Below are 14,017 nucleotides of genomic sequence, written 5' to 3'. Positions count from 1 at the left end.
CACCACGTAGGTGCTGGAAATCAAACCTGGGTCCTCTGGAAGAGCAGCTAGTGTTCTTAATAATTGAGTCATCTCTTCAGCTCATGTCACCATTTTCGAAACAGCAAGAGGTATCACAAATAGTACATGATACTATTCAATGAGTGGTACACTGGTGAGCAGGCTGGGGGCCGGGTTTCGGGGAACTCCACACTGATTTGTATTGTTTGCTGTTTTCTGTGGTGTTCCTTTTCACACCGCAATGTGTCCAAACTACCAACATGACACAGTAAACTCAGTTTGGAAGGTGTGCACAGATTTGGCTGCTGGGATCCAGCAAATCACTAGTTAATTCAAAGAAAGCATTTTTTTTCATTTCCTTCTGTGTTGAGAGGACTTCATAAAAGAGGAGAGGTTGGAACTAGGTGTGGAAGGATACTGCAGTAGGTCTCTTTTCACAGTTACTAACAGGAATCATTGAAGTTAGTTTAAAGAGAGAAGAAGAAAGAATAAGAGAATATGATTTTTATCCCAAGTATTGAAGTATCAGAACAAAGGACTTTATAATGTAGTCACAGCACCTGCTCTACCTTCCAGTCCTTCTTGTTTGGGAATGTCACTGTCTCGCCCTAAGCAGCCTCTTTCCAAGTGGCGGGAAGTCATGAGTCAAGGCAGCCCAGGACTGTCTCTGAAGCTAACACTTCAGAAGAAAAGTTGTACCCTTTCATAGAGATCACAGGGGAGGGTGGATTGGCTTGCTTGGACTCATGCCTGCACGTAGGTACATCCAATGTGTGATCCCCAGGACGCATACACCCTAGGATAGCTATGACTGTGGCTTGACACAAATTAGTAAACGTACTTAAAGCATTATGAGATTTTGTGTGTGTGTGTGTGTGTGTATGTTTCTTGTAACTTGATAATGTGATTCTCTAATATGAACTTTGAAGGTGACAACATTGTGTCACAGTGTCAAAATACTGGGCAAGCCTGAGGGGCACCAAAAGAAATGATACCTGGACCACCCACCAGACCAAAGCAGGCCTGCCCACAGTCCACAGGGCGGCAGCTTTCACCAGAGGGCAATTTTTGGAGACATTTTGTTTATATTGTGTATTGTATTAAGACAGGGTCTCACTGTATGATCCAGGCTGACTTCAAACCCTTGATCCTCCAGTACTGGCCTCTGGAGCACTGGATTAGTATGCATTACCTGTCCAGCCTCTGCCTATAGAAACACACCATCTTGAATGTAATGTAGGATCAGGAATAAAAAAAAATTTATTCCATCTTGAACTCAAGTATGTAAGTACATAGAACAGACTGGACAGGTGACAGCCCCCAGGCATCCTATCCAGGGTCTCCTCAACCTTTTCTATTCCTGACACATTTGAAAACAGCAAAATGTGGTGTTGAGTGGAGGGAGAACCCACTTCCGCCTCCTGTGCGTCGACACCCTACACGACACTTCACGTCACCTCCTACGACTTGTGTTTTCACCTCACACCTCCCCTTCCCCTGACAGGTCCCAGGCATCCCGGGGTTCATCAAAACTCTACCTTCCCAAGCCTTCTCCTGACCACCCAACTTCAAACTCAAAGTTTCTCTCTTCTGTCACACGCACTTTACTTGTGACCACTTTACTGTGTCATTCTCACTAGACTCTAAGCTTCATGACAGCAGACACCACGCCTTAATTGTTTAAGGACCAGAGAGATGGTAAAGGTGGGTAAGGTGCTTGACATCAAATGTGATGACCTATATTCCACTGCCAAGATCCACCATATGGCGAGGGAGAATTGACTTCCGAACATTGTCCTCTGACATACACACATGCAGTGTTGAACACCGGCCCAAGCATATTACATATACACATGCACATACAAATAAATAAATAAATGTCATTTTCAATTTTTTAAATTTATCAAAGATTGAGCCCACTAACTTACATTATCATATTTATTTTATATTATATAACATATAAATTGCTATTAGATAATATGTTATTTATATAATATTTATCATCAGTACAATTTGTAGCTGCATATAAATTTATGTATTATTAATAATTAGTCTCTGTATAGTTTGACACCTTACCAAATGCCTTATAGGTGAGTGTCCCAACTATGGGGGGAAAGACAGGTGTAGGTAAGATCACTGTTAGTCTTCCCACTTTAAGGAAAAAGGAAAAGCTATCTATGCAGTTCACTGGTTTATCTAGGGTTGGTGGAAGCAGCATTAGGTTTCGAAGGCATATCTGCATTAACATTCTGACTGTAAGCTTTGTTTCATAAGACGGTTGTTAACCAGATGCTCCCAAGTCCAGTGAAATACTAGTAACTAGTAGAAGGGCGCAGAGGACAGAACAGAGAGAAGCAAAGCCTTCAAACGCACTGACAACTTCTGTACACAGAAACGCGTCGCCACGACCAAGGTCTCCCTCTGCCCATGGAAAGCCTTCTGAAACCCAAAGAGTGAGGCTCCAGCTGCGGGCCCGAGCACGTGACTGAGAGGAAGGTTTCCGCCCATGACGGGATGGGAAAACCATGCCAGGGCTGATCAGTCCAACGCTGCTGCGGAGGCAGGACCGGAGCACCGCCGAGAGCTGCGCCCTCAGGCGTCCTGGACCTGGCCGGGTAGAGAGGGTGAGTGTCCGGCCCCGCCAGGGCGGACAGTGCGGGTGGGCGGCGGGGAACTGAGGATGCGCAGGCGGCGGGTGGAGGACACAGCTGGAGAGCCCGGGGATTCAGGCTGGACAGCCCCGGCCTCTCCACCTCTGCCTTGAGTATTATAACCCGAATGAAAACATCTCTAAAGAGCGTGCCGTGTGCCAGGCTCTGACTGGTGGCTTACACTTTAAGCTGGCAAGAGCTCTGCGGTTTACTGAGTGCCTACTTGGTGCCAGGCCCTCGGGCCCTTAACTTGTGCGCTTTTGTTACCATGACAACAAGTTATCTCCAGCTGCAAAAGAGGAACTGGCTCAGAGACAATGACAAACTCAAAGTTCCAGATAGTAACTGATGGCAAAGGAATTTGAACCCTTCTATGCCTGAGTCCAGTACCTGGATTCAGAGCTAACACTGATTGAACAATGACTTGTTCGCTCTTGAGATGCTCTTAAATACATCATGCAAACCGGCAGACAGAGCTCAGAAAGGTATAGTAAATGACAGAGAATTACATCTACTTCTTCACGGCTGTCTTCACTTCCCTCCTCCTTCAAACTGCTTGTCGATAATCCTTGTGCTTTGTTTTGTTTTGTTTTGTTTTGGAGACAGGGTTCCATGTAGTCCAGACTAGCCTCAAACTCACTATATAGTGGAGGGTGACCTTGAACTATCAATCCCCCTGCCTCTACCTACTGAATGCTGGGATTACAGGCATGCACCACCATGCCAGGTGTATGCTGTGCTGGAGATCAAAGCCAGGGGTTCATGCATGCTAGGCAAGCACTCTATCACCTAAGCCAACCCCAGAGCCTTCTGTGGTAGTCTCATTCTTTACACCCTAGGACCGCTCAGCCAAAGACTGCAGTGGCTGGTAGTGGTCCTCCAGCCCAGTCCCTCCTGTAACACCTGAAGTCCTCTGTGCAGCCTCAGTGCGATGCTCTTCTGCTTTCTGACCGCAAAACTATCAGTTTGCAACCCTTCCAAGGTCCGTTCCTTAACTGACCACCTGCCAGAGACTATGCTCTGTTACACTCAACCAGCAGTGATGATGACAGTCGTGTTAGTAAAGACCTCTCCCCTCTTGTCCTGATTTCTTCCCTCCCATCTTCATGGGGTACTTAACTTTCCACTTACTTAGCTAATTCAGCCCTCCACATCTCTCTGAACATCACTTCTGCTCTTCATTCTAACTCATCCAGTACGTGGCAGTCAAATATGTGACTTCTTCCCAGATCCTAGCAGGGGCATCACTTCTGTTCTAATGCTGGTGTTGTGTGTCATCGTGTGGGCGAAATGAAATTCTTTTCACAAGTCCAGGATCGTCTTTGAAGCTACTCTGTCTCTATCAAGTCTTCAGCAAGTTCTCCCAAGAAGTCATTTTGTGTGTGTGTTTGTGTGTGTGTGTGTGTGTGTGTGTGTGTGTGTGTGTATCACACACGTGTGAGTGCATGTAGAGGTCAGAGAATAATCTTAGGTTTTGTTCCTCAGGTACTGTCCACCTTTTCTTTTTGAGTTAGGGCCTAGAACTTCACCAAGTAGGCTAGGCTGGCTGGCCAGGGAGCCCCAGGGATCTGCCTGTCTCACTGCCCCAGGGCTGAGCTTACAAGCCCACCACAGGCCTGATATATATATGAAAGAAAGGGCTCTGAGGGTTGAACTCAGGTCCTCATGTTTACAAGGAAAGCAGAGGACTTTTACCACCTGAGTCATCTTCCCAGCCCCGGGGAGAAGTCACTTTTTTTCTCAGCAAATCCCAGCATGCTTTCCTGTCTCATCCTGACCCTGCCTATGGGGCACTTTTTCCCAGTCTCACTGCTCCCCAGTGTTCACTGAGGGGTAGCAGACAGGCACTCACACTCCCCCAGCTTCTTCCTGTCAGTCAGAGGCAAACTGTATTTATCTCCATAAAAAGAATCCTGCCTAAGTTAGATTGTTCAGTTAATCGAGTTCTATTCTAGGTCTTGCTTTTAGAATTCTATGCCAAACATTTTCTTGGGCCAATACTCCTTCCTGCCCTTGTTCTCTAATGTAAGTGCCTTGCTTCTATGCACATGTGCACAGACATGCAGGCATCGGAACTTTCCTGTTAGCACAGGGACTGAGATGGAGGGGCATGAGCACTGGGTCCTGCATTAGCAGGCCTGGGTTCCTGGATGTGCTTAACATAGGAAAATGATTTTCTACTTTTCTGGTCTCTGTTTTCTCTTCTGCAAAACAGAGTTGACAGTATCAGCTTTAGGATTGTGGGGAGAATTCCAAAGCACATGAACTTCAAAGCTTGGCATAAGAACACACAACACACCTAGAGAATCAAGACTCTTTCCCTCCAAATTAAGAGTTGCAAATGCAGATGCCGACAGGGCCTGTACACAGCCTGTGCATAAACATGGTGGGTGACATCTAGGCACTGAAGAAGGCAGGTCCTGCATTCTTGAGGCAACATAACAGAGTATCACAGGCTGTGGCAATCAATGTTTAATACTCTTTTTACCTGCTAATTTCTGGTTTACTGGCTAATTTCTGGTTTTTTAAATGTCATTCACATTTTTTTCATGCAGCCCCAAAGGGACAAGAAGAGTCTTTAATTAGGAGAAGGGATGATCCAGCAGAATTAGAGATAGTGAGCGTGGGAACAGAGGAGCCAGAGTAGGCAAGGCCCAGCTGGGCGCTCTAGAGGACTCACCTCTCCACCTGCCGCACAGGCACTGGACCCAGACTAGGTGAGATGTGGCACCTCTCAGCTGGAGGGTGGGAGGGCACCAGGTGGCCCCTGCAGCCAGAAGGTGTCTGGTTTGGGGGCCCTAGCTCCTAGACCTGGCTGGCATTCATGGATTCAGCCCTTGTTCCCTACCAGTGTTCAGCGGTCATCTTCAGGAAGAGCTCAGGAAGCTAGTAGAGGGTCCCCACCACCTCTATTCGGCCTAAGGAGGATTATTCCTCTCCATTCTAGGGCCCGGAAGTTCACGATCAAGGTGTGGGCATATCCAGAGCTTTCTCCTTTGCTTGCAGACGGCCACATTCATTTCTTACTGTCTTCACAAGGCTGCCTTCTGGGCACGAGTCTGTCCCAACTGCCTATTCATGTTCCAGGAGGGCCCACCCATATGATTCATTTTGCCCTAATTACCTTTTAAAATGTTCTGTCTCCACAGTTCCATTCTGCAATTCTGGGGGTTAGGACCTCAACAGATGAGTTTAGGTTAGACAAATTCAGCCTTCCATCATATCTAGCATCTCTAGGCCCCCAAGAAAAACTGGGAAATTTTTCTTTTTTTTTTTTAATCTCTGTGTGTGTGTGGGGGGGTGTTCGTGTACATGATTGTGGGCACACTCATGCCACAGTGTGCATGTGGAGGTCAGAGGACAACTTCAGGGGTCCATCTTCTGTCTTGTTTGAGGTAGTCTCTTGCCATTTGCAGCTGCGTGCACCAGGCTAGCTGTCCTGTGAGTTTCTGGTGATTCTCTTGTCTGCACTTCCCCACATCACTATAGGGGCACTGGGATTACAGATGCACATCGCTATGTCTTCACGTGGGCTCTGCGGATTTGAATTCTGGTCTTGGCACACTTGTTCAACAAGTGCTTTAGCCACTGTGCTGGATAGCTTTAGTGTTAACTTGACACACCTGGGTTGAGGGAGCCTCAATTGGGGAATTGCCTCCATTAAACTGGCCTGTGGCCATGTCTATGGGGCATCTTCTTGATTATTGTGTGATGTGGGAGGGTCCAGCCCACTGTGGATTGTACCAGCCCTGGGCAGGTGGGCCTTAGTTGCATAAGAAAGCAGGCTGAGCAGGGGCCAGGGAGCCGGTCAGTAAGCAGCGATCCTCCATGGCCTGTGCTCCAGCTCCTGCCTCCAGGTTTCTGGGCTCCCTGATGAACTGTGACCTGGGAGACATGAGCTAAATAAACCCTTTCCTCCCCAAGTTGGTGTTGGTCAGAGTATTTTGTCACAGCAATGAAGAAACAAACTAGGACACCCACTGAGACATCTCCCTAGCCTTGGAAAATTCCTTTTTAAAATAAAAAATCATCCATTTAAAATGATCAAAACAGAAATTAAAAGCACAGTGCAAAGCTCTGGTGGCACACACCTATAATCCCAGCACTTGGGTGGTAAAGTCAGGAGGATCAGCGGTTCAAGGTCCTCTTTGGCTATGTAGACAGTTCCAGGTCAGTGTACAATTCATGAAACCATGCTCAAAGTTAAAAAAGTAGAGATGTGGGGGTGGGGCATGGTGGTACACACTTGTAATCCCAACACTTCAAAAGCAAAAGCAGAAGAATCACAAGTTCAAGGCCAACCTATTCTGTATAGCCAGTGTCTGGCTTCAAAGGCAATAATAATAAAACCCATCATCATCATCATATCACCACTATTTATTGGGCACCCACATGCTGAGCCATGGTGTGCACAGTACCCACTGGACTCCATCCCTTGATGAGCTAAGCACAACCCCTAATTGATAGGCTCACCTTCATATGATGGAACACAAATGCAGCAGGTAGCTAAGGGATGCAGGGCCCAAGCAACATCCATCCTGTCCTCAAACAGAAACATTGGGGCAGGAGCACAGGTCAAGCCTCACTAGAGCTCTCATTCAGTAACAACTGGCAGAAACACAATCAGCTAACTTAAGTGACAAGAATTAATCAGACTAACTTAAGAGAGAAGAATTTATCAAAAGATACAGGGTTCCCCATCTGAAATGCCACAAAACTTAGGGTAAGAGATGAGGACTGGTTTTTAATTCAGCTGCAGTGGCAAGCATCATTTCAAATATGGTCTTTTGTCTCATGTATTGCTTTTGACACACATCATTTTTCTTTGTTTTTCAGAAGGGCAAAAAATAATAAAACAATAATAGCTAATGTTTTTATACCTCTGACCATTACAAGGCCTTATTCTAGGCAAATGCTTTATTTATCACCAAGCTGCATCCCTAACCCAATATGAGGCCTTATTCTTAGAGCATAAAATCCTCATAACAGTCTTTTAAGGTAGGTGCTATTTTTCTCCCCTCATTTTGGTGAGTAGGAGACTGAGGAAGAGTAGAAAAGTGATGTGTACAAAACGTCTGCCTTTGTCCATATTCTGTTACTGTAACAAAGTAACTGAGGCTTAGTAATTTATTAAGAATAGATGTTTATTTACCTCACCATTTTACAGGATAGGAAACCTAAGGGCATCTCAAGGAAAGACAGAACAAATATGCTAGCTTGGGTCTCTCTTCTTCTTCTTCAGCCATGATGCCATAATGGGACCCAACTTTCATGACCTCATCTAAGTCTAATCACCTCACAAAGGCTCCACCTCCAAATGTCACTCACATATGACTACGGGGATTCAGTTTGCAGCACTTGCACATTGGGGGGGGGCACTATCAAACTATAACCATCACTCAGCTAGTTCTGAGATCTGAATCTGGTAGAGGCCACTGTATAGCTACTGAATACTTGGAATATGGACAGTCTGAATCAAGAGATGCTGTAATGGGCAGATGACATGGCTCAGTGGGTAAAGGCCCTTGCCACCAAGCCTGAGGACCTGAGTTCAGTTCCCAGAACCCACATGGTAAAAGGAGTGACCAATTGCCTGCAAGTTGTCCTCTGACCTCTACATGTGCTCTGTGACACATTTTGGTGTGTACACACACACACATACACACACAAATAAATATACAAATGAATAAATAACTGTAAAATAATAACAATAAAAATGTGTTACAAGTGTGAAAAACATCACTGGGTTTCAAAGGCTTAGTATTGATTAAAGATTGGAAAATGTCACATTAATGATTTTCATGGAGGGGGCTGGAGAGATGGTTGAATTAAGAGCACTGGCTGCTCTTGCAGAGGACCTGGGTTCGATTCCCAGCACCCACATGGCAGCTAACAACCATCTGTAACTCCAGCTCCAGGGGACCCAATGTCCTCTTCTGACCTCTGCAGACATTGCACGACACAAGTGTAATTACATAATGGAGGTAAAACACCCATGCACATAAATAAATAAAATATTTTAAAAATGATTTTTATGGCGATTACATGTCTAAATGACATAATACATTGGGATAAATAGCACTGGAACATCATCTACTTTCTATTTTTTTTTAATGTGTTTGTGCATATTGCTTGCATGTGAGTACACCCCTGTTGTGCATTGTCCACGGAGGTCAGAAGAGGGCATCGGATCCCCTGAAACTGGAGTTATGGACAGTTGTTAGCAGCCATGTGGGTGCTGGGATTCAACCCGGGGTCTTCTGCAAGAACAGCCAGTGTTCTTAACTGCTGAGCCATCTCTCCAGTCACCTCTTTTTACATTTTTTTTTTTTGGCTTTTAGAGACAGGGTCTTCCTGTAGTCCCAGCCGACCTGAACTCACTATGTAGACCAGGCTGGCCTTGAACTCATGACGATCTGCCTGCCTCTGTCTCCCGAGTGCTGGCATTAAAGGCGTGTGCCACCAAACCCAGCTTCTCTTTTTAATTTGGTTTTTTTTTTTGGTGTTTTTGAGACAGGGTCTCCCTGTTGCTCCAGCTGTCCTGGATTGACTAGGGAGACAAGGCTGGCCTCGAACTCACAGAGATCCACCTGCCTCTGCCCCCCAAGTACTGGGATTAAAGGTATGCACCACCACGCCGGGCTCTCTTTTTACTTTTTTAATGTGGCTGTTGGATCATTTAAAATGACACGTCAGGCAGAGGCAGGCGAATCTCTGTGAGACTGGGGCCAGCGTGGTCTACATAGAGAAATCCAGGGCAGCCGGGGCCTCAATTACATAACCTAAAACAAAATAAAATAAATGAAAAAAAGGACATATGTGGCTTTCGCCCTTTTCCTATTGGACAGTGCTGCCCAGTTACTCTCCCCACCACACTGGTCTGCCATGCTGAGGTTGGCCCTCAGGAGAAGTGGAAACAGGAAACAAACACCCTCCTCTTTGCCTACCCCTCACATTTGCTTAGCAGCTCCATCCTTCTCCCTCATGCCCTCCTTGGTCCCTCCACATGGCGCAACAGCCACGGGCAAGGCATAGTTTGATGGCTTCCACTTCAGTCAGCCCAGAGCTTGGCTCGCCCTGCCACACCCCTGTTCCCTATTCTTCAGTGGAGGCTCAGACTTGAGCAGCCTGGGTCAGAGGGTTGACCTGTACTGCCCAACACATTGACTGTTATGTTTGTTGATATCAAAAGTTTGGGGGTATATGTATAGGAAAGAAGAAGTCTTCACTGGTAACTCCAAGGCTGACTTCCCCTGCCTTTGGGAATGCTTGCTGAGACAAGGCAGGCCAGATCCTGGCCTCAGAGTCCTCTTGTTAGGTCATAATTTATCCTTGGACCTCTTTTTCTAGGCTGAGCCAAGAATGAGGAGAGAGAAAGAGATGGGGAAAAATCTCCCAGCAGGAGAGCCCCTGTTTTTAAGTCTCTGCATTTGCCTTTGAATCCTCTTTGTGCTCTGGACACCTCAGGGCCCTGAACTTGAGCTCCTAGGAAAGAGATTCCAGAAAGTTCTGTAGGGGGCTGTAGCCAGCCCATCTCCTCCAGGCCACCTCCAAGCTTCAGAGAAACTGGAGAGGGCTGCTTCCACTCTGCTTCCTGGAATTTGGGAGGATTGGGTGTTTTCCATTAAAGAATTTTCATTCCCTTCAGAGAGGATTTGCAGTGGGCTTTATTTGCAAGCAGGCTTTCTCTTACTCCAGTCACCAGCCTTGTCCTTTTCTAACTCTACACATGGAGTGATTTTGCCCTGTTGGGTCAGATTCAGGGGTCCTCTTCCACCCAGGATGAGGGAAGGTATTACCCTGAAACACCCCAGGGCTCCTGGTGAGAGGTGAGGACTGTAATCCTCAGTTCAACTGCAAGTGGCAGTTGCAAGGTTGAGCCAGACTCTGTGGGATGTTTGTCTTCCTTACCTAGTTCAAGTCTCAGAAGAGCCTACAAGGCAGACTAAGCAAGTATTATTGCCCCATTTCACAGGTGAGGAGATTGAGGTTCAAATAAGACAAATGACATTTCCATGGTCTCATGACCACTGATTTAGAAAACTAGAACTTGCTTTTAGATCTTCTGATCCCAAGACCAGTTCTCCACATTCTCCTCAGTACTCAAGTGTGGCTTTGTAAACCACAAATGTATCAAATCTTGTTGGTATTTGTTTGTCTTTTTGAAGCAGGGTCTCCCTGTAGCCCCAGCTGTCCTGGAACTCACTGTAGACCAGGCTGGTCTTGAACTCACAGAAATCCTCCTGCCTCTGTCACCCAGGTGCTGGGACTATAGGCGTGCACCACCACGCCTGGCTTATCTTATTGGTATTTTATGGATTGTGAGTGATCATTGCATTCAAGGATGCTCAAGAGCTATGTGTTGAGCACATCTAGTGGTGCAAGAGGGCAACAGACAAGGCCCCCACCTCACCAGATCTCCCTGGGAAGAAGAGAGACAGGCAGCTTAGAAGTCAGGAAACATGCAAATACATAACTATAAATCGGGTCAAGTGCTTTGAAAGGCAGGACAGAGCATCATGGGCCAGATGCTTTAGACTGTGGGCTCAAGGCAGCCTCTCCAAGGAGATGAGATTAAGCCTTGAGTGTGAGGATGAGGAGGACAGCTGAGAAGGGTTCTCAGCAGGAGGTTAGGATGGAGGTAGGCTTCTGGCTAACTGTGGTGTGTTTAGTGTGCCAGCCTCTGGGCTAGATGTTTGGAGGTGTAATCTCATTCCTCACACAGACTCTGTGGGCTAAGAATGCCATTATGTCCAGGAGATAGAAAAGGAAACAAATGCGCAGGTTCCCATGGCTCTTAACCACCGAACTAAGCATTGTTTTAAACTTTAAGTAAAACAGCTATTCGAGTATCTATCTTCAGATCTCTGAAGTGAGATTGGTCAGTGCCCTGGCTTTGCAGCCTTACTAGAGGTAAACCATATTCCAGAAAAATTCATGAAAGGTCAATGTCCTCACCTGTGACCCTTCTTCATGTCACAGTCCAGGCAGAAGGTCCTCAGGAATGAACCAGAGGCTGTGTCCTGTATTGTACAGAGGAGTAAAGTTCTTCCCCTGTAGCGGAATGCAGGCAGGCACCCAGGCTGGGCTCCAAGGACTTTCCTGGAACTTGCATATTCATAAACTACTCGCTACTTTCCAAAGAGGCAAGGACTGGGCAGTTATTAAAACTAAACTTCAGAACACATTCAGGTTTAACACCTCATGATTCTATTTCTGGGATTTAACTATCTTTTTTCCCTCCCTTTAGCAAGAAGACTTGATGAAGCCTTCCCTCTCAACCCACACACTGAAAGGACAATTTAGATGACAGTTTTTAAAAAGGTAAGGGGGGTGGTTAATGATGGTTACCCTTTTTCTGTCCATTTGAACTTCTCTTTGTGAAGGTGTTCTGCAAGCCAGCCTCAGGGGACAGGGACAGAAAAACACAGACCTGTGTCTAAGATATCTAAAGAAGGAGGATTTCTGTCTGGGTTGGATAAGAAAACCTGACAGGAGAGAGCAGTTGTTTGAACTAGTGGTGTCCAGGCACTTCTGCACTTAGACCTCATTTTCACTCTGCTGTAGACTTTCTGATTCTCAAACATTTGTTAATTAAGCAGCTATTCTGTCTGTTGTTTTTGAAATAGGGTCTCACTATGTAGCCCTGGCTGACCTGGAACTCCCTGTATAGATGAGTATGACTTTCAACTCCCAAAGATCTGCCTGCCTCTGCCTTTCTAGTGCCAAGATTAAAGGCCTGCATCACCATGCCTGCCTTATTATTTTTTTTCTAAAGATTTAACTTTACTTTTAAGAATGTGCATCTCACCAGGAAGCAGAGGCAGGCAAATCTCTGAGACTGAGGCCAACCTGGTCTACATAGCAAGTTTTAGGCCAGCTGAAAAGTGTGTCTGTGTCTATGTGTGTAGGTGCCTGTGGAGACCAGAAGAGGGCATTAGAGTCCCTGGAGCTGGAGTTATTGGTGGTTGTGAGCTGCCCAATGTGGGTGCTAGGAACTGAACTTGGGGCCTTTGGAAGAGCAGCAAGTGCTCTTAACCTCTGAGCCATCTCTCCAGCTCCAGAGCAGCTATTTCTTAAATACCTGTGTATGTCTGGAAGTTTGAAGCCAGGTAGCCAGCTGGAATCTGCACTCAGTAGATTTATGTGTGGGAAAGATAACAAAGTAAACACCAGCCAGGAAAGAAACGAAGAGCTGGTACTGCAAGGAGAGCTGCCGTAAAGAGGTCGCCAGGGAAGACCTGGAAAAAGCACATTCAGGCTGCCGTGCACGCCTAGGGTGGAGCTGCTGGGTTGCTGGCAGAGCAGCTGTAGCTTGGCCTGGTGGAGGTCCTGCAGCTGGCCAGGAACAAGGGGAGGGATGGAGGGAGGAACAGCGGCCAGGGTGAGGCTGAGGCCAGGTCATCTAGGGTCTTGTGAGCCCTGTCAGGGTTCCTGTGTTATGACTCCCAGCCAGCAGCTACTGGAGCATCTTAGGGAATGAGGTGGCTGATTGATGGCTTTAAACTCTTGACTGCGGCATGGAGAGTACAAGAGGTTGGGAGCCGTGGAGCAAGAACAGGAAGGAGGCTATTGAAGGTGCAAGAAGAGGTGCATAATGGGTCATGGGGTGTACTTAGCATGCCTGCACCCTGATCTCCTAGCTTGGATCCCAGGACCCCTGCCAGGAATACCCCAGAGAGGTTTGTGGTAGGGGGTCAAGACCCAAGAGGCTCCTATCTTTTGTAGCATAGACCTTTCGTGTGTGTGTGTGTGTGTGTGTGTGTGTGTGTGTGTGTGTAAGAAGGGCCTCTTGTAGCCCAAGCTGATCTTGAACTCACTATGTAGCTGAGGATGACTTTGAACTCCTGATCCTCCTGCCTCTACCTCTTGAGTGCTGTGATTACAGGTGTGTGCCATCACGTCCAGAGGACAGGAGGTTTTCCTCAAGTATCTAATTACACAAGTATCCTGAGAAAACAAAAATATCACTTTGACATTTTCAGAGTCATGCATGTACGTGTGTAGAAAATTGTAAAATAAAATACAGCATATCAAAGAAATGCTGTGTGTGGCTCTGGCATGTGCTTTGAGGTCTCTTCTGTAATGTGGGATGTTTGGAAGGAAAAAAATCTAAGAAATGCTGACATAATGGAAAGCATTTGGATATTAGGGGTGGCCAAGCCCAAGTTCAATTATAATTTCTGCTGCCAACTAGTTGTGTAAATACAAGAAAATTAGTCTCTCTGCATCTCTGTTTCCTCTCCTATAAAACAGGAGAAAAAAACAGAAGATGAAGGGAGTAAGGTAATGTGGTGTAAGCAAGCATGGTTCCCAGAGCCCCTGTGTAAGGACTTGGCTGCTCCCTGGTTGTGTGGCTTTGGGTA

The 14,017-nt window shown here is 46.4% G+C and overlaps 1 protein-coding gene across 1 annotated transcript in view; it reads left to right on the top strand.

The window, feature by feature from the left end:
- The window catches only part of C1qtnf2 (C1q and TNF related 2), a 67,353-nt gene that overhangs the window by 41,745 nt on the left and 11,591 nt on the right, over positions 1-14,017 (top strand). The window contains exons 2-3 of the mRNA XM_008821665.3: positions 2,393-2,624; positions 11,902-11,975. Coding sequence (XP_008819887.1) covers positions 11,958-11,975 — 18 coding nt within the window. The 5' untranslated portion in view covers positions 2,393-2,624; positions 11,902-11,957. The remainder of the gene's footprint in view (positions 1-2,392; positions 2,625-11,901; positions 11,976-14,017) is intronic.

Source organism: Nannospalax galili, unplaced genomic scaffold (assembly GCF_000622305.1).
Source record: "Nannospalax galili isolate Female #2095 unplaced genomic scaffold, S.galili_v1.0 scaffold667, whole genome shotgun sequence".
Classification (NCBI taxonomy): Eukaryota; Metazoa; Chordata; class Mammalia; order Rodentia; family Spalacidae; genus Nannospalax; species Nannospalax galili.
Note: the sequence above shows the minus strand (reverse complement) of the source record. Positions and strands in the feature narration are given on the sequence as shown.